This window comes from Podarcis bocagei (genome assembly GCF_964188305.1).
Source record: "Podarcis bocagei genome assembly, chromosome: 9".
NCBI classification, from domain to species: domain Eukaryota; kingdom Metazoa; phylum Chordata; class Lepidosauria; order Squamata; family Lacertidae; genus Podarcis; species Podarcis bocagei.
Window position 1 is genome coordinate 63,701,564 of NC_138134.1, and position 26,800 is coordinate 63,728,363.

Here is a 26,800-nt window from a genome sequence, read left to right on the forward strand (position 1 = left end):
ATGTGTGTGTATATAATCTATATCTATTTAAGTATGTGGGCATCTGTGTAAATAAAATATTAAATCTTTACTACTGGGATTTTTTTTCAGCTTATTTCACTTTGACGGTGTTGGCGGTGTTCAGTTACGGTGCTTTTACATGTCTTTATACAGATTTCCATTATGTTCTTTTTAATGGAGACAAGAATATTTCCCTTTCTCTTTCCTGAAACAAACTGTGTACCATGTTGATATTTAATGAGCCATTGCCTAGTCTATGTGAAGCGGGTGGCTTGAATATATTTCTCCCCCTCAAATATTTACTGGATGAGAATGAGTTGACTTTCGATGTAGAAAATTATTATTTGCCAGAAGTACTGCATTCATGGCTGAATATGTGGGTAGTTAAGGTGCAGACAGCAGGCATTCTACTGCCTATTAAATCAGGTTTCTTCTTTTGAAAAATAAATGTTTTAGAAAAAAAACACCTGTCATTATAAGGCAAGGGAATGAAATTCATTCCTTTAAAAAAACTAATCCATAAGTTTGCACATTTCATCAGACTATAAGGATAGTATTTGACTAATTCATACTGTGAATATGAATATGTTGGATGCAACCCTACGTCTTCAGACACTTTGTGATTGTAGGAATAACTGCACAATGACACTGATCTTGATAGCTAAGTGAGTTAATAAGTAACAAATGAGTAACTGCCATCCAAACAATTCAGCAAAACAGTTAATGGATCAAGCCTAATTAAGACCAATTATTTTAGACAGAACCTCTAAAATCTAAGACCACTAGACAGATTTATTTGTTTACTTCATTTATATGTGGTACAGCACTTTGCAAATGTCATAGGTGGCTTACAACAGACAAATAGATAAAAATGCATAAATTCATAAAGTAACATAAGCCTTTTAAATAGGTGTGTTTCGGAAGGCTTTGGCCCACCAGATGTTGCTGCACTGCAACTCCCGTCTTCCCTGGCCGTTGCCCATTCTTGCTAGGACTGATGGGAGTTGTAGTTCAGCAAAATCTGGAGGACCAAAAGTTCCCCACACCTGCCTTAAAGCAGGGGGCCAATCAAATGCCCCTCCCTTATAGTCACTTTTAACGACTTGTCTTTTGTTTCTATCTGTTTTATGTGAGTTATAATCACCTTTAACTATTAGCTTTTATCCCTTTCCTCTTTAAGTCTTATAAGGTTTGGTGGTGATGAATGCCCCTGGAAAGCTCACAAGTGGCTTGTGACAGGCACAGCCATCTCCTTTACCTGTTGCTGGTGTCTAGAGCTTACAGCTAAAAATAATTAAGGCTGCATTCCTACACACTTACAATGGACCTCACTTCTGTGAACACATGGGTAAGATTGCTCTGAAAAAGATCTATCATCTATGAATTTGTCTGCTCCAGGCTTCCTCAAACTCGGCCCTCCAGATGTTTTTGGCCTACAACTTCCATTATCCCTAGCTAGCAGGACCAGTGGTTAGGGATGCTGGGAATTGTAGCCTCAAAACATCTGGAGGGCCGAGGTTGAGGATGTTAGGATATTTCCATTCCACCTTAAAAGGGAGCAGGCTGTGAGTCACAGAGTCTGCGTATTTCCTGTTCACAGGATGTTTATGTTTCTATTGCTTTCGTTTCTCTCTGTGTGTCGGAGACACTGACGTAGGCAGTCATGTCTTTCTTTGTTCTGATCAATGCTGAATAAAACTTGTAAATAGTGCTCTCCTGAGTGCGACTTTTGCTGTGCATTATCTGCTGACAGAATGTGCATGAGCTCTAGAATGTGGCAAGATATTTTCTAGACACTCATGTCGCTAATTGCTGATACTGCGTGCCTACGGGAGATCGATGGATCGTCCGGCAGACGGCTTGGGGCCATGATGGACTTTGTCTCCCTGGCAGTATCCCAACAGAGGAAGCCTGGTCTACTCCCTTAAAAAAAATAATCAGCATTTTGTAATGAAGTGAGTTGTGCAAAAAGTACTTCCTAATATCAGTCATGAACTTGAGCATTTTGAGCGGCCTTCTCGAACCTATGATCAATAGATATTGTTGGACTACAACTCCCATCATCCCATTCAGCATGGTCAATGGGCAGACATGATAGTAACTGTAGCCCAATGACATCTGGGAAAGCCTATTCAGAGAAAAATAGTAATTTCTTTATTTTAATGCTGAATGTATGAGCACACGAAGCTGCTTTGTATCCAGACAGACCATGGCTTCTTACCCCAGGATTTTCTTACTAGAACTTGAAAGGAGGGGGGGAAAACCCTTCTTCAGAATATGTAATATATATTGCAAGGTGTCTTCAGGATGAAACAGGAACATTAAGAATAATAATTCAGTATTAATCCATTATCACAAAATGTTTCCCCGAGCACAGCAGAGTTTTGGATATTCCCATCCGAACAGAACAGTGTAAAGCAGAAAGGGGATAACAGAATGTTTTGCCATAAATTAAGAATGACTGTGTTGGAAAGTAAAAAGCAAATTAATTCTAGCAACTATGAAGTTCATATTTTAACTTCTCTAGTTATACATACTATTGAGAACCGATAGCTGACTTTTTAGTACCAAATCAGCTTCTGGGCATTTCCATTTAGATGAGAAAGGCTGTCTTAGCTCTTTATAAATCCCCAAGCTGGGAAAGATACAAAGTGTATTAGCACCTGGTACGCTCTTAAAAGTTTATTGTCCAAAAAATTGAAAACTCTTTGCAATTGTTTTAAGCAAATGTGGTTGTATCTTAATTTGTCGTAATGAGGGAGATGCTCATTACAGTGTCTCTCTTCTCTGCCCCAGGGCACCTGTGAAGATTATATTTTTCATCTCAATGGGTCTTTGCTTTTGCTGAACTCCTTAAAATACCCAGGCATACTATACCTCCAGAAGGCTGCAAGAGCATTTGCTTGACTTAATTACTGCATTGCTTTTTAGTAATTGACAGGTGATAATACTGGTGTTAATCAAGATACTGCATCACAAAGTCAAATTATAATAGTAAAACTTTTATATTGAGATGTGTATTTCATATCTAATTGCACCACAATAACCAGGGCAGATTATTTCCTCCTGCTGTATTGTTTTCTGACCTGTGATATGGCTATACTCTTTCTATCCTTATAGCTTGCTTAAAGTACTTCTGTGTGAATAGTGGAATTATTTAAACCTCAGCACCTAGGACTTGCCGATCGTCAGGTCGGCGGTTTGAATCCCCGCGGCGGGGTGCGCTCCCGTTGCTCGGTCCCAGCGCCTGCCAACCTAGCAGTTCGAAAGCACCCCCGGGTGCAAGTAGATAAATAGGGACCACTTACTAGCGGGAAGGTAAACGGTGTTTCCATGTGCTGCGCTGGCTCGCCAGATGCAGCTTGTCACTCTGGACACGTGACCCGGAAGTGTCTGCAGACAGCGCTGGCCCCCGGCCTCTTAAGTGAGATGGGCGCACAACCCTAGAGTCGGACACGACTGGCCCGTACGGGCAGGGGTACCTTTAACTTTACCTTATTCCCTGCAATGTTAATGGCTGCACTACAAATGCTGCTCACTTAGATGAGCATCCAGGTGAATTATGCATGAATTTATTACTTTGGTCAATTTTGCTGGACCTTGTATCCTAGGGCTGCCATACATCTGGAATATCCAAAAGGAAAATGTCCGCTTTTTCCTGGATCTTAGCTCAACAATTTTGGGGGTGTCCTGGTTTTTACTTTTTGAAATATGACAACCCTGTAATTCAAAAAATGACTGGGAAAGTGATGTCATAGACTGAGGCTCATGTATCATGCATGGAATGCAACTAGACTCATCATCAGCCAAGTAACTGTCTCTACCTGGAATATCACTGAAAACTGGTATTTAAAAATATTGTTTTAAACTGTGAAAAGAAGCTACAATCGCATCTACTCCTATGCCAAATCATGTCAATAGCAATTAGTTTTTATTTCTAGAATAGATCTTCCAGATTCAGAGGCAGTACAACCTTGATTACTGAAAATGGGTTAAATCTAAGTGGTCAAGACATGTTGGGATACAGAACAGGGATGTTGTTGAGCTACAACTCCTTCCATTCTTGACTGCTGGCATACTGGCTGAGGCTGATGGGCTCTATAGTCCAACGTCTAGATGGCCACAGGATACCCTCTAGCCCAAGGGTGGCTATTTTGGCTTGCCATGACAAATAGAAATGCTTGACATAAATGAGATCAATTCATTCAGGCATTACCTTATTTATAGTCTGCCCTTCACCTTATAGTCCCAGAGCAGAAATATATTACATAAAAATCATTTTTTAAAAAAGCACTGTGAAATTTTGCAATAATAAAACAGAACCTCAGGAAGATGTAAAAGCAGGCAATAAAAATTATCTGAGCAGCTCCATACGGCAAACCTTCCCAAAGCCCTGCCTAACAAGGTGTCTTAATGGTCCTTACCACTTTATAGCATTAAAAGTCCATAATATACACTGCCAGCCAACCCTATTCATATTATTCCCCAAGCTGCATGTGACAGAGGGTTGTTTAGGCCAAGGGATAATGGGGCTTACCAAAGCCTCCTTCTGTCTATATGGTCCTGTCCCATAACCTATTAAATGCATTCCAAATGTGTCTTTTCTCACACTAGAGTTTTTATGAAATCTTGGGCAACTGTGTTCATTCTACTCTACTCTCTCTCCACATTCCCACTCTGCTGTTTATTCAACAACATAACTCAATTGTCTTTTTAAGCAATCTATTAAGTTCTGGAATGTTTTCTTCTGGAGACACATTTCATAGTCAAAGCCACTGGGGTTCCGTTGCAGTTCAGTTGCGCTCTTCCTCACTAGAAACATTAACAAATACTGCCAGGTTTAATTTATAGATGCAGAAGGAACCCCTAAATCACTGCAGCATTCTCCACCCAGCCTTGTTCATCAGACTCAAAAATAATTTAGCAACTCCTTAATTAATTCCTAATTGACATCCTTGGGTCATTACGCCAACACTTTCATTTGGCTGTATACCAACAGACAGCGGCCTAGGGGATATTTGGCTTATAAGACTTCTCCCAGGATGTCCAATAAAACTTTTCCTTTCAAAAGTAAATTTTATTGCTATTGTTGCTGCCAGTTATTAAACTGAATAACATCCAAATCCTAAACAAATTTACTTTTAAAAATCTCCACTCGCTGGAAAAGGAGAATTAGAAGGGGGGAGGGGGGTTCATAACTGGACCTCCCACTGTTTCATTTTTAAATGCGGGATCAGATTATGTTTAACATAACAGTAACACAAAATCATCTCACTGCAGCTGCTATTTGTGCCACTGGGCTGAAACATATAGGTGTGCTCTTCCAAAGCAACTTACAAGCAACCCCACATAGATGCATTAAAACCGGTGTGTGTGTGTGTGTGTGTGTGTGTGTGTGTGTGTGTGTGTTACATTTAAAATATCTCACCCACTTCTAATAGGCCAGATAGTTATTGCCTGGTGATTAATGTGGCTCTCTGCAGCAGTACAGTTGCAGTTCATGGGAGAGTTATTTTGCTGTTTGATCACGCAACTAATTTCTTTTTTTTTTACATGTTCCCAATAACATCTGACTATCTCATACAGCGTAGAGCAAGAAAGCTAAGTGGGGCACTCCTTGTAGGGCTGCAGACAGGCTCAGCTCTCTGATGAGTGCAGACAGAGCCAGTTCAAAGTGGAGGGGACCCTCAGCAAAGTGTTCTCTGGTGAGACCCTCCTTCATCAGCTGGCAACTCCAACAGGCTTACCTGGAGATGGGAACAGCAGGTGCCAATAGCAGCCCTCCAATGTAGCCGCCATTATAATTCCTCACAGTGACTCCAATGAAGAATCATTCTGCGGCATTCTGGTAAATTTTAAGAAGGGATCCCAGACTTAGTTGCCCACTGAAAAAATGTTGCTTTAAGGGTGGGCCCTGAGCAGATATTAGCAGTGGACTCTGCTGGAATACTGGGACCCAGCAGTTGCCTGATGATACACATTCTATAGCCTGCAGAAAGAGAGCGAGCAGCGTTGAAGAAAACAGCAACGGAGTCCACAACCACTCAGTTTCCCTTATTGGTGGCAATGAAGATTAGGCCCAGTCTGGCCTCTTTACTTGTTCCTCCACCTGCTCTTGCAGGAAATAAAGCAGCCACAGCTGAGGGGAATGATCAGCTGCCCCTGATAGCCATTGGCTCTCTGAAAAGGAAAGCTGGCCACAGTGAGGAGCAGTTGGTCCCACTGAAAGCCCATCAAAACAAGAGCTGATCTTCAACAGGAGCAGAATAATATGGTCCAAAGCAAGGTGAAAGGAACAGTTAATTGCAATGCAATTTTAGTGCTTCATAATGTCCTCAGAGCCACCAAGCAGGCCAGTTTAGGGCATCCTTTATTTGATGAATCTCTCAGTGATCTGTTAATAAGGAATTGCTGGAATTCGTTGGGCTGGACAACACAAACCTTTTTTTAAAAAAAACCAGCACTTCTGTCCTACCATGTGCCTAAAGGAGTGGGAGAAACCTATTATATGAACACCTGGCAGAAGAATAACCCAGAGACCTTAATTATTTCACTGGCATTTTACACTGCCAGCTCATTATACTGTGTTATTAAATGAACACAGTGGCACAACACTAAACTTTAAAGCAAGAAACCCCCAGATTCATTTAATGTTTATTTATTTATTGTCATTAAAAATGCCACAAAGAGTGCTAAAATTTTTATATACAAGTTCCACAGGCAAAGCTGGCTGCAATTCCAGTGCTTGTGAGCATGCCCTGCAATTCTGTGTTCATGTACTTGGTAGTTACGGTAGTTGCACTGGGTTCAGTTGTGCTGCCCAAGACTAGAAAACATGCATTTAATCAATTAGACTGCATGCACAGCTTTATATTATTCCCCCCTCCCTGTTATCTGATAGCATAATGGTAGAGCTGGATCAGAAGATAATTGGGTTTATTTAGCTGGATACACAATCTAATCTACTGCACTATAAAAAGAATGATTCCCCTTTACTTAAAGCTTAATTTAACCCTTGGGCAATTCAGTAGAGATTTTTAGAGTCCCCCTGGGATTTTTAGAATCCCAGAAGCTTCCCTTTTGGACATATCCCTTTCATCTTAAGAGGTTCTGGCCAGGTTGAGCTACAGTGGGAAATAATTATTTTCTGCTATGAGAAGAGCTGTGGTGAGCCTCAGCTAGCAAACCCTCCTTCCCCTCTCCCCCTTTCTCATGCCTTTTTGGAGATCAAAAGCTTTTGCTTTAATTTTGAACTAACCACTATTTTGGAAAACAAAACAGTGAGCAGGGCAGATTTGTTCTTTTTACTTTTTGTTAAGTGCATTAAGAGGCAATATCTACCGTGATCAAGCCTCATGTAGATCTGTTTCAGGAGTGAGGAATCCATGACTCTCCAAGTAACTCCAGTTCCCATCAGCCCCATCTAGCATGGTCAATAGTCAAGGATGATGGGAGGTCTAGTCCAATACCTGAGGCCCCATATACCAGAACCCTAGTCTTTTATTCTTTTTTTATCCCTACCTTTCCTGGCACATAGAACAAACTAGGTTGGATCTGAACTGCAGCTAACTTTATTTTACTTTAATCCACATTAGGAGAACCCAGAGCTTTTTGCTTTCAAACTTGAGGGCATAGTAATTGAGTTCTGGCCATGTACAAATGATATCCACCCTTACACAATTGTTTGAAAGGTCCCTTCCTTTCATCACTGAGGTATGAGCTCTTCATTTACATAGGCACAGTTCAGAAATCAATGTTTTGCATTATACAAGACACATTTAAATAGGAAGGGGGGACTGGAAGAAACAAGGTTAAACTAATGCTAGGATTCTATGCACAAGCACTTGATGGGTTTCCACCCTATAAAAACAGTAACCTGCCTTACGACGCTGTCACGACAACTCCTTTCGTGCATTTGAAACATGTAATCTTCTAATTTATGTGGTGTAATAAACAGGCACTCCCTAAGGCGGATCATGTCTTTTATATTAGGCTCAATTTTAAGCATTTCAGTATTGACAGAATGTGGGAAGCACCAAAGGATTACAAGTAAATATTTAGCACTTCTACACAGTGGCATTTCCCCCCATGCCACATGCAGAGAACTTTACAAAGAATAGACTGTTAATTTTCCACAGTAGTCCTGCAAAGTAAAGGTAAAGGTAAAGGGACCCCTGACCATTAGGTCCAGTCGTGGCCGACTCTGGGGTTGCGGCGCTCATCTCGCTTTATTGGCCGAGGGAGCCGGCATACATCTTCCGGGTCATGTGGCCAGCATGACTAAGCCGCTTCTGGCAAACCAGAGCAGCGCATGGAAACGGCGTTTACCTTCCCGCCGGAGCGCTACCTATTTCTCTACTTGCACTTTGAGGTGCTTTCGAATGGCTAGGTTGGCAGGAGCAGGAACCAAGCAATGGGAGCTCACCCCATCGCGGGGATTCGATCTGCCGACCTTCTGATCAACAAGTCCTAGGCTCTGTGGTTTAACCCACAGCGCCACTCGCGTCCCAAGTCCTGCAAAGTAGGTGACCATAAATGCAGGCTATTCATTTAAAAGTTGTTGGGCGGGGTTAGGACAAGACCAGCCTATCATTGAAGACAAATCCTCGCCTCCCACCAAATCAATGCCCTGTTTGCAGGAAATCTCAAAAGTAACCTGTGCCAAGAGGAGCTTCACAACCACAGGAGGCAGAGCTGGGGGGGAAAGATATGTTGCTGCCCCAGCAGATGGCATGCCCCACCCCCAAAGTTTTAAATTAATTCCCTCTCGAAATATCCCTATTACTGGAGGTGGAGGGAGTCCCAAAGTCTCCACCCAGTCAAAATGCAAGCCAAATGTTTTTGCTGTTGTTTGAGCTGAAAGTTTCAGTGAGGTGTAAAGCGAGAGAGATAGCTATTTAAGTTTAATACATAAGGAATTCTTCTTTTTGACATTTATATCTTTACTGCGCACTTCAAAAGTTAGGGTGCTTCCAGATTGTCACTAGTTTCAGGTGGGCATCAATCACATACGGGCAAATTCAGGTTGCACAAATAAAGTTGATTGGGTGGTTTTGTACAATGCACTTTGCCAAAAGATCACCCTATTTGCAATAAGGAAAGTGATGGGGAAACACAACATCAAGGGGGCCTACCTGGAGTCGAGTTTAACTTTTCAGCATAGAGTTAAAACCTTGTTATTTTCCTAGACCTTGTCGAGTCTGTGCTATGCTTTTCTTTGTGTTCTGTGCAGCCTAGTTGTGCTTTACGTTGTTTTTATGGTGTGTGCCTGCGTCTAAAAACCACCCTGGGGTATTCAATCTCAAAAATAAATAAAGGTGGAAGCAGGTGGTCCTGTAGAGACATGGAATGCAAGCTGCATTCTTACTCTGGTTCTGCCTCTGCTGAAGTAGATCCCTCTGCTGCATCTCTGTGACAGGTGTGTGATTGGAGCATTCAATCACTCATGGTGCTGAGATGAAGAACAATTATCTGCTATCAGAAGAGGCTCCATGTATTATCGCCGTACAACTCCTTCCAGACAAAAAGGATGCTAAGAGAGTTGCACAGAACTAATGGGTAGGGTTGTGTTTGCCGTTCTCCCTCTTACGGCCTCAAAGTAATGTTACCTTTTCCCAGACATGTTTATGTGACCCTGGGTGTAATATAGTTAGAACCTATTAAAGAAATAAAACAGAGGCAAACTGTGTGGTTGTGCATGCCCAGCAAACACCACCTGAGGAAATTTTGCTGAGGATTTGACGGGTAGCTGGTGTCTCTACATTAACCAGTCCATTGGGAAGAGATTAGACACAATTAATATTTCTATCGGAGATTATTGCTCAATGCAAAATTCAAATAAGAATAGATGCTTCCTGGCATGCTTGGGTGTGAATGTTATTTTGGGAGCTGGTGTGCCAGCGAACTATTGATTCAATGAGACGGCCAAAGCAACAAACAACAGATAAAATTTAACAAATGTTACAAAACAAGAATTAAATGGGAGACAGAAATTCAAATATTACGACCCCAATTAAAAAAATATTAGTGGAAAAGCTGGTTAGAAAAAAGTTTTAGCAACATAACAATGGTGACCAAAAAAGAAGAAGATGGTTATTCAAGGTCTGACCTTTAGACATTAGGCATTAAAAGCATATGTGTCAGGGAACTGCCATCGGAAGGACAGGAGGTGGAAGGGCTCACAGAGGTTGGGAGAGACTCAGCAGCTGAAGAGGGAACCAGCAGGGGGAGAGGAGGAGCTCCGAGGGAAAGTGAGCAGGAGGGATGGCTCAGAGACACTTCCAGCGAAAACAGTGGGGAGGTTTCAGGACCTCCTATAGAGACACCCACTCCACGCCGGAAACTGTCATGCCGAGAGTCCAGAAGACGCGTTTCCGTTAAGGAGCTTTTATGTTGGAAGAGATTCCGTAAGCAACCACTGTCGGAATCTGCCAGCGACTGACGGAGCCATGCTTAAGGGGCTCCGTTACAGATGGAGGTTTGCGGACTTAACCAAACTCTGAGGGACTAGGATTTTACGCACAAGCAGCTCATCATCCCATCACAATATGGAATACTAATGTGTCTCCAATTACCAAGCAATTGGGTTTCTTCTGCAAGATAAGTAAGTCCACCATTTGAAAACTGGACTATGGAAGTGATCCATACAAAAACAGCTTGATCTCCAGTAATAGCATCATTATGAATAGGGTTAAGCAAGAAATTAGCATCTCAAGTGAAGAGAATGATATCCTGTATAGCAACTGCTAGAGGTTATTCAGACCATAAAATGGCTAAATATATAATCCACTCTCCCTTCTTTAAAAAAAAAAGAAATGTATTTTACTACTCACTTCCTAAAAAGTGCACTCAGCAAAATCTCATTCAAAAGAAATAGACAAGTTGTAAATGCGGCCCATCAGCCTGGCTTACCAGAACGCCTGTGATGCTGTTCTTCCAGGAATTCCAAGTCAAGCATGAGGTCATCCTCATCCAGGTCACAGGAGCCCAAGTTATTCAAAACATCCTGTAGTATGCCAACAAAATAACAGTTTAGGAAGGTGACTGAATGTGTGGATGGGATTTTCTGAAAATCTCAGTGATAAGCTTATCCTCATCTAATTTTATCTAATTGCCATCTTGCTTCCTGATCTCAATAAGAAGTTGTGAACAATAATAGCATATTATATGCAGCATTATTCTACACATTGTTACTTGCATGTTATACACATATGAACTCCAAGTTTCCTGAAGTTAACCAGACAACAATGCATATAACTGCATAAAAATACTTAGGTATTAATACTTATACAATTAAGCTACAAAAATATAGTGCTACATGGGCTTCACTCTTTTATATGTATTATATGTATAATATATGCACATTTTTGCATATAATTTGTTGATTTTTTTAAAAAAAGAAAACATGCATGAGCATAAAAGGTGCCTGGTGCAGGAATAGTTTGATGCAGGCAAAGTTTGTTCAGGTCAGAACCATCAAATCTATTTAAATCTATTTAGAACAGATTCCATCTCTATCCCTAACTGATTATGAAGAAAGCAACAACTTTGCAGTGGTTTATTAAAATGATAAAACATTGTGTATATGCGATCTTTGTGTGCCATTGGTTTTCTGTCTTAAAACTTAAAAACTGAAAAATTATCTATATTTTAACATGATAAAAAATAATACAAATTAACAACAATAATTTCATACTTTCAAAAAGTCAAAATAACAATAAACTTAAAACGGATTAAAACACGAATACTTAAAAGTTTAAAAAAAAAAATAGTGAACTGTTTAGAAATTTTTTTTCAATAAAAAGATACATCTATGGTGAATAAGGAGAAAATAATGAAGCACCATTCTGAAACAGAGAGAGTTAATATGGTGTTTTCAGCATTGCCCCTTCAATATCCATAAACTACAGTCTGAACCTGTGCATGAACCAGGCAACTTATAAAAGCGTTTAGATGCATTGATAGGGAGGCTAAAAATAATGATGTCAGAAAAATCTTACTAGATCAGGCAAAGGGTCTGTCTAATTTTGCATTCTTTCTTCAGTGGGAGCTAGCACAGCGATACCAGGAAACATCTTGGATGAATTCATATTGAGGCACTGAAAAGCATGACTCAGTAGCCTGATCACATTGCGCTTGGAAAGGGCCCTGCAGGCTATGGGTTCCAATCCAGAATTCTGTCACACTTCGTGGGACGTGGAGTAATGCTTCTTTTGCATTTATGCTTCTTTATACCTATATCCTACCCAATGCCATTTCTGCTACATGAGGGGCATGCAGCAAAGCACTCACCACAAATCCCTGCAGCCAGTCTAATATACTGGAGCACAGGCCTTCTAACCAAAAACTAATGCCCGTCTCAGGCAAGGGAACCCTGTCTGGGCAAAAGAGGACCATGCATTGTGAGCGGATTGAGGGATAGCTAATAACAAAGCCGTCAAAAAGCGTGCCAGCACATTACTCAACCTTCTCTGTGCAGTTTCAACTGGGGGGAGGCTTGCACCCCTTTATCAGCACCTCTGCGGCCACATTGACCACCCAAGACCATGTTTGGCAAAATTTCCATCAGGCTATTGAGGTCTGCCTTCTCGACCCTCTCAATGCTGCCCCCTTCATTCATCACAGTTAACAAAATAATTTGTTCTGAACTCCAAAAACTTTTACAACTGCTTTATTTAAAAAACAACAACAACAACACCACACACACACACACATATTGCTGTCAAGCACATCCAGAGAGAATTACAAGACAATTTCTATTTTCTTCCTTTAAAAAAAAGCACATATGGAAGAAGCCCATACAATGCCTTAATTCAAAGTATTCCCATTAAAATGCTTTGTTAGTTAAGGAGGAAGAAAAGGAAACAAAATTTCTCTGTGTTCCAAAGATAGGCTGACAGATGAATGCTGACATGTCCTTTCTTTTATTTTCCTTTTCTTTTTCTTTTTCCCCCCTTGGAAGACTTAATCACTGCTTGCAGACAAACGCTTCAGCAAAAGCTTTAATAAAACTCTCCATTGACTTTGGAATAGCCCCTTAGAAACTTTTAAAAACACAGCTTTCTTCCTCCCAGTGTCTTCCTTTGGCACATAAAACTGCATTTAACCCCTGTGGTGCAGGAGAATGAAACCAAAGTCTGCTTTGCCCCTTCTTGCCCCTTCTTCTCAACAACTTATCTTGGGGCAGTTCCCTTTCATTAAAGTGTGATCTTCAAACAAAAACAATTGTCAAACAAAGAATGTGTATACAAAGAATGAATGAGTGTCTCTGTGTTGCAGTTCATTGTTGCAGAAAGGAAGGCTTCCATTCATTTCTGCCTCAAAGTGCTACACCTACAGAGTGCAAGGGAGCTGGAAAAAATGCTTGGTAATTGTCCAATTCTGATGTGAAATCCCCCCCCAAAAAAAATAATAATTATGGGTTCAGATTACAAGGGTTCTACAATGATTAGACACATTTTTAACACTCCGGGTTCCTGTTCAATGTTCCAGCTAGTCAGCCATGCCCTTCTTGAATCATAGAATCATGGAGTTGGAAGGGACTCTGACCATCATCTAGTCCAACCCCCTGCAATGCAGGAATATGCAGCTATCCCTTACAGGGATCGAACCTGCAACCTTGGCGTTATAAGTGCTACACTCTAACCAACTGAGCTATCCAGCTTTAAGAAAATCCACCACTGGTTCAGGAAGGGCTATGGTTCAGTGGTAGAGCACGTGCTCTGCGTTCAAAAGGTCCCTGATTTTGTCCCTCAGATCACCATGTATGGCTGCGAGAGACCCCTGCATGAAGCTCAGGTGTAGACAATACTGAGCTAGATGGACCAGTGGCCTGACTCGTATAAGGCAGCTTCCCATAGTCCCCTTAGTGCCCCATCACCTCCTGGCTTGCAGGTGTGGCTGCAGGTCCCAAAAGGTTAGCTAACCCATGTTAGAATAGAACATGATGTCAGAAACAAGACCAAAATTCTTGCCCAAGCTAAGTGGAAGGGGGTGGAAACAGAGGCTGAAAGAGATCTGAATGGGAGTACCTTTCAGCACATCACTGCTTTCAATGGGATACACATCCTAACAAAGATTCCAGTATGAATCCCCATCCACAAGTAGCACAACCAGGGCTAAACAATGGTATGAGCAAAGCTTAATACAACATAAGCAAGCAAAGCACTTTTTGAAGCCAGGACTATCGTTTTCCAGGACAGTGGCTGTGCATGAGCTTTGCTCTTCTCTTTACTGTGCATGTGCCCAAATATCAAAGTACAACAGCTAAATGAAAAGGAAACAAGCAATATTTTGCATGCCATACGCACACATACAATTTCATGTACATGGGGCCCTTTGGTCACTATAGAGTCACTATAGGATCACTTATTTGGCTGTCAGGAGGCTCTATCAGCAGATTTGTCTTCAGGAAGAATAGTCTACTCAGAGTGAAAGAGAAGTCTTGGACCCAGCAGATGATCAGAGAGAGGAGGAGCTGGGAGTGATGAGTGATGAGGTCTTTCAATATCCTCTAAAACAGCAGATTCAACATTTTCAGGGCTGGGAACCACCTTTAACCCAAGTATGCATTTAGAACTCATTCCTTATCTGTTGACCATACATTTGTATTGTGGTAGTGCTGCTGTAGCAACCCATCTGATAGTTGGTCCCAGGACACACCAATGCTGTTAATTTTGCACTGAGCACCTAATGCCCAGCTCACTTGCTCCATATTGATAGTCCCTGCTTACTAGGTACTGGTCATGGACACTGACAGTGCTGTGCAATAGCTAGATACGTTGGGAACTGAAGTTGCTGTTTCTATAAATGAACAGTACATGCCGCAGCATGGAGCCACATTTATTTAACTTACATGCTGTAGGTCTTCCAACAACATTGTTTACAGATTTTGATCCAGATCTTGTTCATTTGTTCAGTGATTGATATGGTCTCAAACTTATTCTGCCATTTTTGTCAGCTGCTTCTTGTTTACTATTGTCAGCAGACAAAATATTTCTTGTCCCTTCCTATGATTCAATGTTCCCTTATTCAAATGATGCAAATTACCATCCAATTACAGCAATATTGTTACAAAGTCTTGACTAATGCTTGTGACATTCTGTGCTCTGATTGCAAACATTATAATGAATCTACATCCCATTAATACTAGATGTTTATTAACAAGTTATTCAGCTTTTAACTGGATCCTTGTTTGGCAGTAAATTTTGGCTATATTCATATTCAAATTTGCTATCCTTATGGATAAATAATCTATATCATTATATCATAATTCTTGTCAAACTTGAGCTTCCTTTTAAAACCACAGGCAAGGAGATTTCAGTTTATGTTCATCTTAATGCCAGATTGAGGACTTTGGTAAAAGTCTGTGGAGAGATCAATATATTTATATGTTTGTTTAAAATGTCACCCTTCTGCCTGGCAATAGGCATCCAGAGAGGCTTACGATCAGAAAAATTAAAACTAAAACACTGTAAAATCTTAAAAGGCAAGCCACAAGATCGGAACTATGACAGGTATTAGACCAATGTTTCTTCTATCAATATCAACAAGGAGAAAAAATAGTGCATTGTGACGCGTTCCCCCTTAAGGCTTTCCCCAAACTGAATGTCTTTACAGGTACTTGCCTGTGAAAGGAGAAAATACGTCATTCAGATAAGACCTCCTGGAGAAAGAAGTTCCAGACACAGTAACACCAATGAGAAGCTGTACAAACCTCTACTCTCAAGATGTGGGGGTACCTGGAACAGGACTCCCGATGACAACATGGGCAATGGCAAGTTTGAATGGAAACAGGCAGTTTTTCAGAGATACCCTGATCCCAAACAGTTTAGGGCAGGGATAGGGGAATTCCTGGTCCTCTAAGTGTTGTGAGGGATGATGAAAACTGTATTCTAACAAAGGCTCTCAGTGACAAAAGTAGCATTTTGAATTGGGCCTGGAACCCAGCAGGTTAAGAACAGTTTCAGGTTAAGAACGGACCTCCAGAACGAATTACGTTCTTAACCCGAGGTACCACTGTATATGTCATGATCTCGCACAGTGGGAAATTCACAGAGCCTCTCATGCTCTCTCTATCTCCATCTAGCCTTTCACCAGAGAGCAGTGACACACAGTGCTATATGTTTCAAGAAGAAGAAGATGAAGAAGATTGCAGAATTTAAAGAGAAAACAGATATACTTCCCCTTCAACTATTTTACCTACAGGCCAAGCCCATGAGAACCAACACATGACTTACAATATTATGGTATATGCCTAAAGATTTTCCACAGATAACAGAAATGTTTTGAACACATTTTTTAGAACACAATCATACAAATTAAAGACTGAAAGTGTTTCTAGCAACAACTAATTCAAAGATTTTAACTGAGAAGCATGGCACACAGTCATAAAAAAGAGCCCACAATCACTAAAATGGAAAACCTTTAAGCCATTTAAAGCAATGTTAACTCTAAGAACCATAACTGAATAATTCATGGGCATAATGAAAGGCTTCCCCTTCTGGACTCTTCCACAGACTTCAAAGAGAAAATAAAATTACATGAAAACCAGGAAATAGGAAGAAGACTTACAAAATGCTGATTTCACTGCTGACATACCGAGAACCTCTGTGTATCTAATGTAAAGCTTTCTGGATGCCTTTCATATGCTGTGAGCAGATTAAATGTATTCGGCTCCTGAATGCAGCCATCAAATAATCACGTTTTCTAGTGAAATGTATGAGAGGTTGTCAGAAGAAAAATATAAATCCTGCAGTACTTGGTTACTCAACATTTCTGTGGACAAACATTTTAAGAGTAGTACTCAAAGGCCCAGAAGAAGAGAAATATGCTATAGTAGTATGGTATGGCTTATTTGTGTACCACTTATTGGTGCAATGTCCCCCCCCCAACTTTAATATTTATTAATAAAATAAAAGGGACGTGCATGCAATAAATTGACCTGAACAATATAAAATAGCAATCGAATTTAGCCAAAAATACAGATTATGTAACAGGATCTGATTATCATGAGGTGGAACATACTGGAGGCTGCAAAAGCTTCCATTCAAAAGCTTCCATGCAAAAGCGACCATTTTAGGCATGTCCATATGACGTGTGATCACTGAAACACCGGTACTTTTGGACCTGGAAGAGGGAAGAAGAGGGATAGAAGAAGAGTGTAACAGAGACAAGATGTAACAGGGCAGGGGGCGCTTATGTGCACTCTGCAGATGCGTGCGGGGGCCAGGAACGGAAACCCCGTGTGATATGGTAGTCGCCTGTACTTTGCTTCATTGCAGGAGCAAAGAAGTCATCAGAGCCACCTCAATGACATTTCTTCTTGCACACTGTGGTAGATATTAGACTGATCCAAGTCACCCTGCATGCCCCTCCTTTGTCTCTGTTTTCCTGGCTCAGGAAGAAACTGTGGAGGGGTGGGGGGAGAGAATGGAGAAATCATGCATTAGAAATGTTCCCATAGGAAATGATAAAAATTGTCAGCTTGTTATGTGAATACTTGCCTAATGAACAATTTCCTGGGAATGCATTATGTTTGGAAAGAGGGACCTGCCTGTATCATTTCTATTGAAAGGAGTGCTCCTATTCAGGGTTCCAGCCAGCCATTCCCAGCTATTAGCTGTGGCCATATAGAAGCATGCGACTTTGTTTCCTGCTTGTTGATTTTTAAAATAATGTGTTTGTTCGGTGAGCTGCAGAAAACTCTGAAGAGCTACAAAAAACTTTTCCAAACTGTGATTAATCTCAGAATATATTATTATTATTATTATTATTATTATTATTATTATTATTATTATTATTATTATTTGCGTTTTCTTGTTTTGTTTAACCCCACTATCCAAATTGTCATTGCAGCACTGCTAGGATAGAAATTTAATTGGCAAAGTCCTAACTCTGTTCTTTAAATAACTACAAAGAGACAGTGTTGCTTTCTTCCTAACACAGATAAGGGAAACCATTCAAAGTGGAAAACCCATTTATTCAGCAGTAGCAATGACAAACCTAGACAGCATCTTAAAAAGCAGAGACATTGCCTTGCCGACAAAGGTCCGTATAGTTAAAGCTATGGTTTTCCCAGTAGTGATGTATGGGAGTGAGAGATGGACCATAAAGAAGGCTGATCACCGAAGAATTGATGCTTTTGAATTATGATGCTGGAGGAGACTCTTGAGAGTCCCATGGACTGCAAGAAGATCAAACCTATCCATTCTGAAGGAAATCAGCCCTGAGTGCTCACTGGAAGGACAGATCCTGAAGCTGAGGCTCCAGTACTTTGGCCACCTCATGAGAAGACAAGACTCCCTGGAAAAGACCCTGATGTTGGGAAAGATTGAGGGCACAAGGAGAAGGGGACGACAGAGGACGAGATGGTTGGACAGTGTTCTCGAAGCTACCAGCATGAGTTTGACCTAACTGCGGGAGGCAGTGGAAGACAGGAGTACCTGGCGTGCTCTGGTCCATGGGGTCACGAAGAGTCGGACATGACTAAACAACTAAACAACAACAAGCTGCTGCTGCTACCTATTGGGACTGGGGCGGGGGTGGCAGGCACGGAGCCCAAATAATAGAGTCAATGACAGGCATACCTGGAGCCAAAGATCAATATAGCCAATTCATTCTAGTTTTGTCTGCATCTTCCTCCCTGCTGAGCACCCCCTGAACTGCTCGTAGCAACTGGCTGAGGGCAGGGTTGGTGGGGCAATGCCCCATTTACCCTAATGGGCGAGCCTCCACTTCATGCATGCACATAGAGCTTCCATTAAATCTTCTTTCTGCACTGAGTTCAATAGAGCTACTCCCAAGTAAGTGGGTATAAAACCCTCATGAAATCAATGGGGCTGAAAACTACTATGCATTGCCTGGCTTGTTTTCCCTATGCCTACATTTGGAAGATGCTGACAGTAGATATACTGCACTGCCTCACAATAATTATATCAATTCAAACCCTTTTTATAAACACACGGAAACCAAACTGCACACCTTGCACTAATCCAGTGCCCTAAAACAGATGGGACAGCATTGAATAAATGCTTCCAGCATCACACCTCAACAGCTGGCTATTTCTTAGCCCTATTTCACCGATTTGAAACATTAATTTAAAGAGGTATCTGTCTGCCTGGAGGCATGCGGAAGCTGCTATTTTACTGTAAATAGATTATGCTAGTCTAAAAGATTACAGATATCATCATAACCACCATCACTATAAAGAATTTAGAAATTCAAAGCTAAACAGAACAAGGAGTTTCCTGCAAAGCCGCCCATCGGAAATAATATTTTCGTTTGAGGAAAATATTGGTTTTCTTTCTTATATTGAAAGAAAGAAAACCAGCAACTGTTGAACCAAAATATTGTTCAGGGGATAGATTAGGTCAAGTAACATTGTTTAAAAAAATTAATCTCCATTAGGTCTCAACTCCTGTCTGCCCTCTTCTAAATTCTCCATCCATTCATACTGTCAACCACCCATGACAGCTTTTTATTGTCTCTCAGTACATATCAGAAGTGACAAGCATGTCACAAACCTGCTTTTTGACTGTGACAAATGGGGAGCTTGGTGAACTGTCCATAGCAATACATTTCATGAACTTGCCATTGTACCTCATCCACTTCATGTCAAGTGATTGTCATAAACGTTATCATTACCCAAGAGATCTGGCAGCAGCTTCTCTCTGTACTCTCGCATGCCTTTAATCATAATACTTATTGAAAATTAAATACGAAATATGCCCATCTAAGAGCATAACCTCTTGCCAAAGGTTGCAGGCAGCTTTACCTGCAGCAATTGCATGTTGATTGCCCTCTTAAAAGACAAAGTCCAGCAACTGGAGGAACGTGTAGCTACGCTCCAAAGAATTAGAGAGCTGGAGCTCTTCTTGGAAGCAACAGAGCACACCGTCCCCACCAAGGAGGAGACAGGGGACTCCCCTGAGAAGGAGGATAGTTCACCAACACAGGAGCCGGATATATGGAGAAACGTGACTCAAAGAAGTAGGAGGCCCAGGGTTCACTCTGATTGTTTAGAAATACACAATCGCTTTGAGGTCCTCTCCCCTAGCATGGAAGACGAAGAGCAGACTCCATTTGAGGATCTCTCCCTCATTACAGTCGATCAGGTATATGAAGACGAGCAGCAAAGTCAGTCCTCAGGGAATGTGCAGGCGACCTTGGAACGGACAGCTCACGGAAGAACCCCGACCAAACCCAAGAGGAGGCGTGTAGTGGTAATAGGGGATTCCCTACTGAGGGGAACAGAAGCAGTGATCTGTGGGCCTGACAAGATGTCTCGGGAAGTGTGCTGTCTCCCCGGGGCTAAGATCCAAGATGTAACTGAACGACTGCAAGGAATCATAAAACCCACTGACAAATACCCCTTCCTCTTGGTTCATGTGGGAACCAATGACACTGCAAGCAATAGCCTCCAGAAGATCAAAAGAGACTACGAGGCTCTCGGCAGGAAATTGAAGCAACTAAATGCACAAATTGTCATCTTGTCTGTCCTCCCAGTTGAACGACGTGGCCCAGGGAGAGAGGGGAAAATAGTGGAAGTGAACAGCTGGCTTCGCAAATGGTGTAAACAGGAACGGTTTGGATTCTTAGATCACGGACTGCAGTTTCTTGAAGATGGACTTCTGGCAAGTGATGGGCTGCACCTCACAACGGTTGGGAGAAATGTTTTTGCCAAAAATCTCAGAAACCTCATCAGTCGGGCTTTAAACTGACTAATGTGGGGGAGGGAGACAGTGCTCCTGAAGGTATGAGTCTATCAATTAATGAAGATGATCATCCAAATGTCATAGACCAAATGGAGCAAACAGCACGCGGACCTAGTGGTGGGAGGAAAAAATCCTTAAATAAGAGACACAGGGGAATGATCAATGGACTTCAATGTCTGTACACTAATGCGCAAAGCATGGGAAATAAACAAGATGAGCTTGAGCTCTTGGTACAGCAAGCTAAATATGACATAATAGGCATCACTGAAACCTGGTGGGATAAGTCCCACGATTGGAATGTAATAATGGGGGGATACAATCTATTTCAGAGAAACAGACCAGACAAGAAAGGAGGAGGAGTGGCGTTATATGTCAGGGATGTGTATACCTGTGAAGAGATCCAAGATTTAGAACCTCAAAGCCAAAGTGAGAGCATTTGGGTCAAAATTAAGGGAGAGAAGAATAACAGAGACCTCATTGTGGGAATTTACTATAGATCCCCAAGCCAAACGGAGGACATAGATGATGCCTTCCTGGAACAGATGGCCAAGCATGCAAAAGGAAGGGAGATAGTAGTAATGGGGGACTTCAATTACCCGGATATTTGTTGGACGTCAAACTCAGCCAAGAGCATAAGGTCAAACAGATTCCTCACTGGCCTTGCAGACAACTTCATTGTCCAGAAAGTGGGAGAAGCAACAAGAGGAACAGCCATTTTAGATCTGGTCCTAACCAATGTTGATGACCTAGTTAGTGGGGTAGATGTGGAAGGATCATTAGGCGCGAGTGATCATGCTCTTCTGAAGTTTACTATACAGCGGAAAGGAGCAGCCAAGCATACTAGGACTCAATTTCTTGACTTTAAGAAAGCCGACTTCATAAAACTTAGGGAAGTGCTGGGTGAGATCCCATGGACAGCAATACTAAAAGGAAAGGGAGTTCATGATGGCTGGGAATTTGTTAAGAGGGAGATAGTAAAAGCACAACGTCAGGCAATACCAATGAGACGGAAACATGGAAGGTGCCTAAAGAAGCCAGGGTGGCTATCTAAAGAACTTTTAACTGAATTAAGATTAAAAAATGATGTGTACAAAAAATGGAAAAGGGGGGAAACCACCAAAGAGGAATTCAAACAAATAGCCAGCACGTGTAGACACAAAGTCAGAAAAGCTAAAGCACAGAATGAACTCAGGCTTGCTAGAGAGGTTAAAAGCAACAAAAAAGGCTTTTATGGGTATGTTCGTAGCAAAAGGAAGAACAGAGAAACAGTTGGGTCACTCAGAGGAGAAGATGGTGAAATGCAAACAGGGGACACAGAAAGGGCTGAACTCCTCAATTCCTTCTTTGCCTCAGTCTTCTCCGATAAAGAAAACAATGCCCGACCTGAAGAATTTGGAGCAAATGATTCAGCAAAGGAAACACAGCCCAGAATAACTAAGGAGATAGTACAAGAATACTTGGCCAGTTTAGATGTATTCAAGTCTCCAGGGCCAGATGAACTGCATCCAAGAGTATTAAAAGAACTGGCAGATGTGATCTCAGAACCACTGGCAGTCATCTTTGAGAATTCCTGGAGAACAGGCGAAGTCCCGGCAGACTGGAGGAGGGCAAATGTTGTCCCTATTTTCAAAAAGGGGAAAAGAGAGGACCCAAATAATTACCGCCCAGTCAGTCTGACATCAATACCAGGGAAGATTCTGGAGCAGATCATTAAGCAAACAGTCTGTGAGCACCTAGAAAGGAATGCTGTGATCACCAATAGTCAGCATGGATTTCTGAAAAATAAGTCATGTCAGACTAACCTGATCTCGTTTTTTGACAGAATTACAAGCCTGGTAGATGAAGGGAACGCAGTGGATGTAGCCTACCTTGATTTCAGCAAGGCATTTGACAAGGTGCCCCATGATATTCTTGTAAAGAAGCTGGTAAAATGCGGTCTTGACTATGCTACCACTCAGTGGATTTGTAACTGGCTGACTGACCGAACCCAAAGGGTGCTCATCAATGGTTCCTCTTCAACCTGGAGAAGAGTGACTAGTGGGGTGCCACAGGGTTCTGTCTTGGGCCCGGTCTTATTCAACATCTTTATCAATGACTTGGATGATGGACTCAAGGGCATCCTGATCAAATTTGCAGATGACACCAAACTGGGAGGGGTGGCTAACACCCCAGAGGACAGGATCACACTTCAAAACGACCTTGACAGATTAGAGAACTGGGCAAAAACAAACAAGATGAATTTTAACAGGGAGAAATGTAAAGTATTGCACTTGGGCAAAAAAAATGAGAGGCACAAATACAAGATGGGTGACACTTGGCTTGAGAGCAGTACATGTGAAAAGGATCTAGGAGTCTTGGTTGACCACAAACTTGACATGAGCCAACAGTGTGACGCGGCAGCTAAAAAAGCCAATGCAGTTCTGGGCTGCATCAATAGGAGTATAGCATCTAGATCAAGGGAAGTAATAGTGCCACTGTATTCTGCTCTGGTCAGACCACACCTGGAGTACTGTGTCCAGTTCTGGGCACCACAATTCAAGAAGGACACTGACAAACTGGAACGTGTCCAGAGGAGGGCAACCAAAATGGTCAAAGGCCTGGAAACGATGCCTTATGAGGAACGGCTAAGGGAGCTGGGCATGTTTAGCCTGGAGAAGAGGAGGTTAAGGGGTGATATGATAGCCATGTTTAAATATATAAAAGGATGTCACATAGAGGAGGGAGAAAGGTTGTTTTCTGCTGCTCCAGAGAAGCGGACACGGAGCAATGGATCCAAACTACAAGAAAGAAGATTCCACCTAAACATTAGGAAGAACTTCCTGACAGTAAGAGCTGTTCGACAGTGGAATTTGCTGCCAAGGAGTGTGGTGGAGTCTCCTACTTTGGAGGTCTTTAAGCAGAGGCTTGACAACCATATGTCAGGAGTGCTCTGATGGTGTTTCCTGCTTGGCAGGGGGTTGGACTCGATGGCCCTTGTGGTCTCTTCCAACTCTATGATTCTATGATTCTATTCTATGATTCTAAGAATGTGACATGCAAATGAGGCAAGTACATGTATTATGCAGATATAGTCATCAGAGAGCCAGTATTGGTAGCAAGTCCCTGTGGAGCATATTTATTTTATTTCACAGCATATGTATGAAACACATACACTTTTCAGTGCTATTATACTTTTCATAACAAAATGTGATTTATAAACAACAACACATTCAGCCAGAAACCCAGTTTTGCAGCTACAGTGGTACCTCAGGTTAAGTACTTAATTCATTCCGGAGGTCTGTTCTTAACCTGAAACTGTTCTTAACCTGAAGCACCACTTTAGCTAATGGGGCCTCCCGCTGCTGTCGCGCTGCCAGAGCACAATTTCTGTTCTCATCCTGAAGCAAAGTTCTTAACCCGAGGTAATATTTCTGGGTTAGCGGAGTCTGTAACCTGAAGCATATGTAATCTGAAGTGCATGTAACCCGAGGTACCACTGTACTTGATCTGTGACAAGGCTCTCTAAAATATATATTTGGGTCATTTTTTTTATTACAACCTGCTTTGTACTACTGCTGTTGGCAAACAAGTTATTCTGACACCTGAGAGGAAGGAACACTTCTCTCCATTCCTAACAACAACAACAACCACAACGACATTAACGATCCAACATAGAATGAGCAGACTTCTTTTGTTCAACAGAACATCTTCCTCTTCCTCCTCCTCTACACCCTTAAAATATGACCTGGAGTGCAGGTTCGGTGTGATATGCTCAAACTACCTTGCCCTGGCAAACATCCTGGCCACCGAATTCTGCACCAGCTGAAGCTTCCAAACCGTCTTTAGGGAAAGCCCTACGTATAACATGTTGCAGTAATCTAGCCTAGAGGTTACCAGGGCATAGACAACGGAAGTTATGCTATCCCTTTCCCGATAGGGCTGCAGCTGAGCCATCAGCCAAAGCAGATGGGAGGCACTCCGGGCCACTGAGGCCGCCTGAGCCTCAAGCAACAGCAATGGACCCCAAAGGACTCCCATGCTGTGTATCCATCTGCTCATTTAGAGGGAGTGTAGCCCCACCAAGAGCAGCCTCCCAACCATGCAAGGGAACAAGGGAACCGCTCAAAAACAGTAATGAACAGTATGCATGCATGAACAAACCAATAAACAAACAAAACAAAACAGGGGTAAGGGTACAATAGTAAGGGTACAATCCTGTTGAACAGTAAGATTGCAATGAGACTTACTTAGGCAAATATATGTTGCGCTGTAAATAGCTAGTGGTTTGCTGCCTTGTCATGACACCCAAATATCTGTTGCTGAGGCAGTTACCTCAGCTTGCAGTGTTCCATGTAATTTTATGTATGTATTATATATATATATATATATATATATATATATATATATATATATATATACATATATATATATATATGTATATGTATATGTATATGTATATGTATATGTATATGTATATGTATATCTAAATTTTTAAATCATGACAGGAAACTGACATGACAGGGAGAAAAGTTCTATCCCAGGCATTTGTCTGTCATCCTGGTTTTTTATATTTGTAAGTTGTTGTTTTTTGCTTGTTTGTTTTTGTTTCTCACACAGAGAATTCAAAAATATGACACAAACATACACACTTGCAGTGGTACAGTCCGTTTCCCCAATCCTATTACCATATATATACATAGACAAGGCCATTAACAAGAGTCCTTTCCACACTAGTTTTGTTATCTCATTCTTTACAAACATCACATTCACACACACAAAAGGCCATCTGAGAGAGGGGAGCATGGTAAAGGATGAAAGTCTGACATTTCAGGGAAAAAAGCCTTTATCAAGGAATGATTTAATACCATGTTTACTAGTGGAGCAGACATAGGCCCATGGTTGCTATGGAAACAGACAGAATCCCAATAATATTAAGTAATAGTGTATCTATTATAACATTGCATTAATAATTCTCTAGCGAAAGGGTCACTTGAAATTTCATTTACAAAGCTCCGTTTTTAACTAGCAAAGCAAACAATGTAAAGGACAGGAAATTATCGTTACAAATGAATGTCAGCCTTAAATCAGTTATTACTGTCTGTTTGCAAACATACATAACATTTTGTTCAACTATTAGAAATAATGGATTGTGTGGGTGCACACATACCCAGAGGCACACACCCCAAACTATTCAAAGGCTGTGTGTTTGCAAACATTCTGGATATTCTTTTCAGTATTTGAAAGCTGTGTTGTGAATTTATGCTCTTACACGGATTATTAATTTCCGTGCCTTCTATCTATATGCTGCACGCCGCAGCATCCTATGGACATGCTTCCTCCCACTTATGAATAAAAGCAGCAGTGGGAAGGGTGTGGGATGGATCCAGTTTTTGCCCAGGGAGCATTTTGTTATTTCCCCTTCAAGCTAGTTTACCAAATGTGCAAAAGAGTCTACTCCAATGGACCACAGACCTGAAAACTAAGAGCTCAACCAGTCCTCAAGAAAGGCCTACGCAGGTAAGTTACATACCCTTAAGGTGTTACTGGGACATCCCCTTTTTTTTCTCACAAGACCATTCTCGTGTGGTTTTGCACCACAATTTCCCCCCAGAAAAACAACTTTTTCCAGGCAGCAATCTTGTATAGCTCCAAAACGTGCTTTTTCCAAGGGGAGATCGCAGTACAAAATTGCACAAGATCATGGTGCCCAAAATCTGCTGGATCAGGCCAATGGTCCATGTAGTCCAGCATCGGGATCTCACAGTGGCCAGCCACATGCCTGTGGGAAACTTGCAAGCATGATCAGAGCCCAAGAGCACTCCTCCAACCACAGAGGCAGGGCACAGCCATCAGGACTAGTAGCCACTGATATCATGGAACTTTGAAGTGTCAGGCATAGCTCTAATGGCTTTAGCCCAAACGTAGCAGAGTTTTCCTGCACAGCGAAGAAGCTAGTCATGGTGGAAATGACTAGTCAGCTAGACTCAGAATAACTATTTACAGGATTTATTAAAAGGAAAAAATAAAACCAGCAGAGTTTCTGCATACAAAACAAAGCAAAATAAATCCTTTCTTTCTCTCTCTCTCTCATAACCATACACAGCACT

General features: G+C 41.6%; 1 protein-coding gene across 5 annotated transcripts in view; it reads right to left on the reverse strand.

Annotated features, from left to right (window-relative positions):
- The window catches only part of CCSER1 (coiled-coil serine rich protein 1), a 740,630-nt gene that overhangs the window by 538,062 nt on the left and 175,768 nt on the right, over positions 1-26,800 (reverse strand). For all 5 annotated transcript variants that reach the window (XM_081206994.1, XM_081206993.1, XM_081206995.1 and 2 more), the window contains one exon: positions 10,912-11,005. In XM_081206994.1, the coding sequence (XP_081063120.1) occupies positions 10,912-11,005 (94 nt within the window). The remainder of the gene's footprint in view (positions 1-10,911; positions 11,006-26,800) is intronic.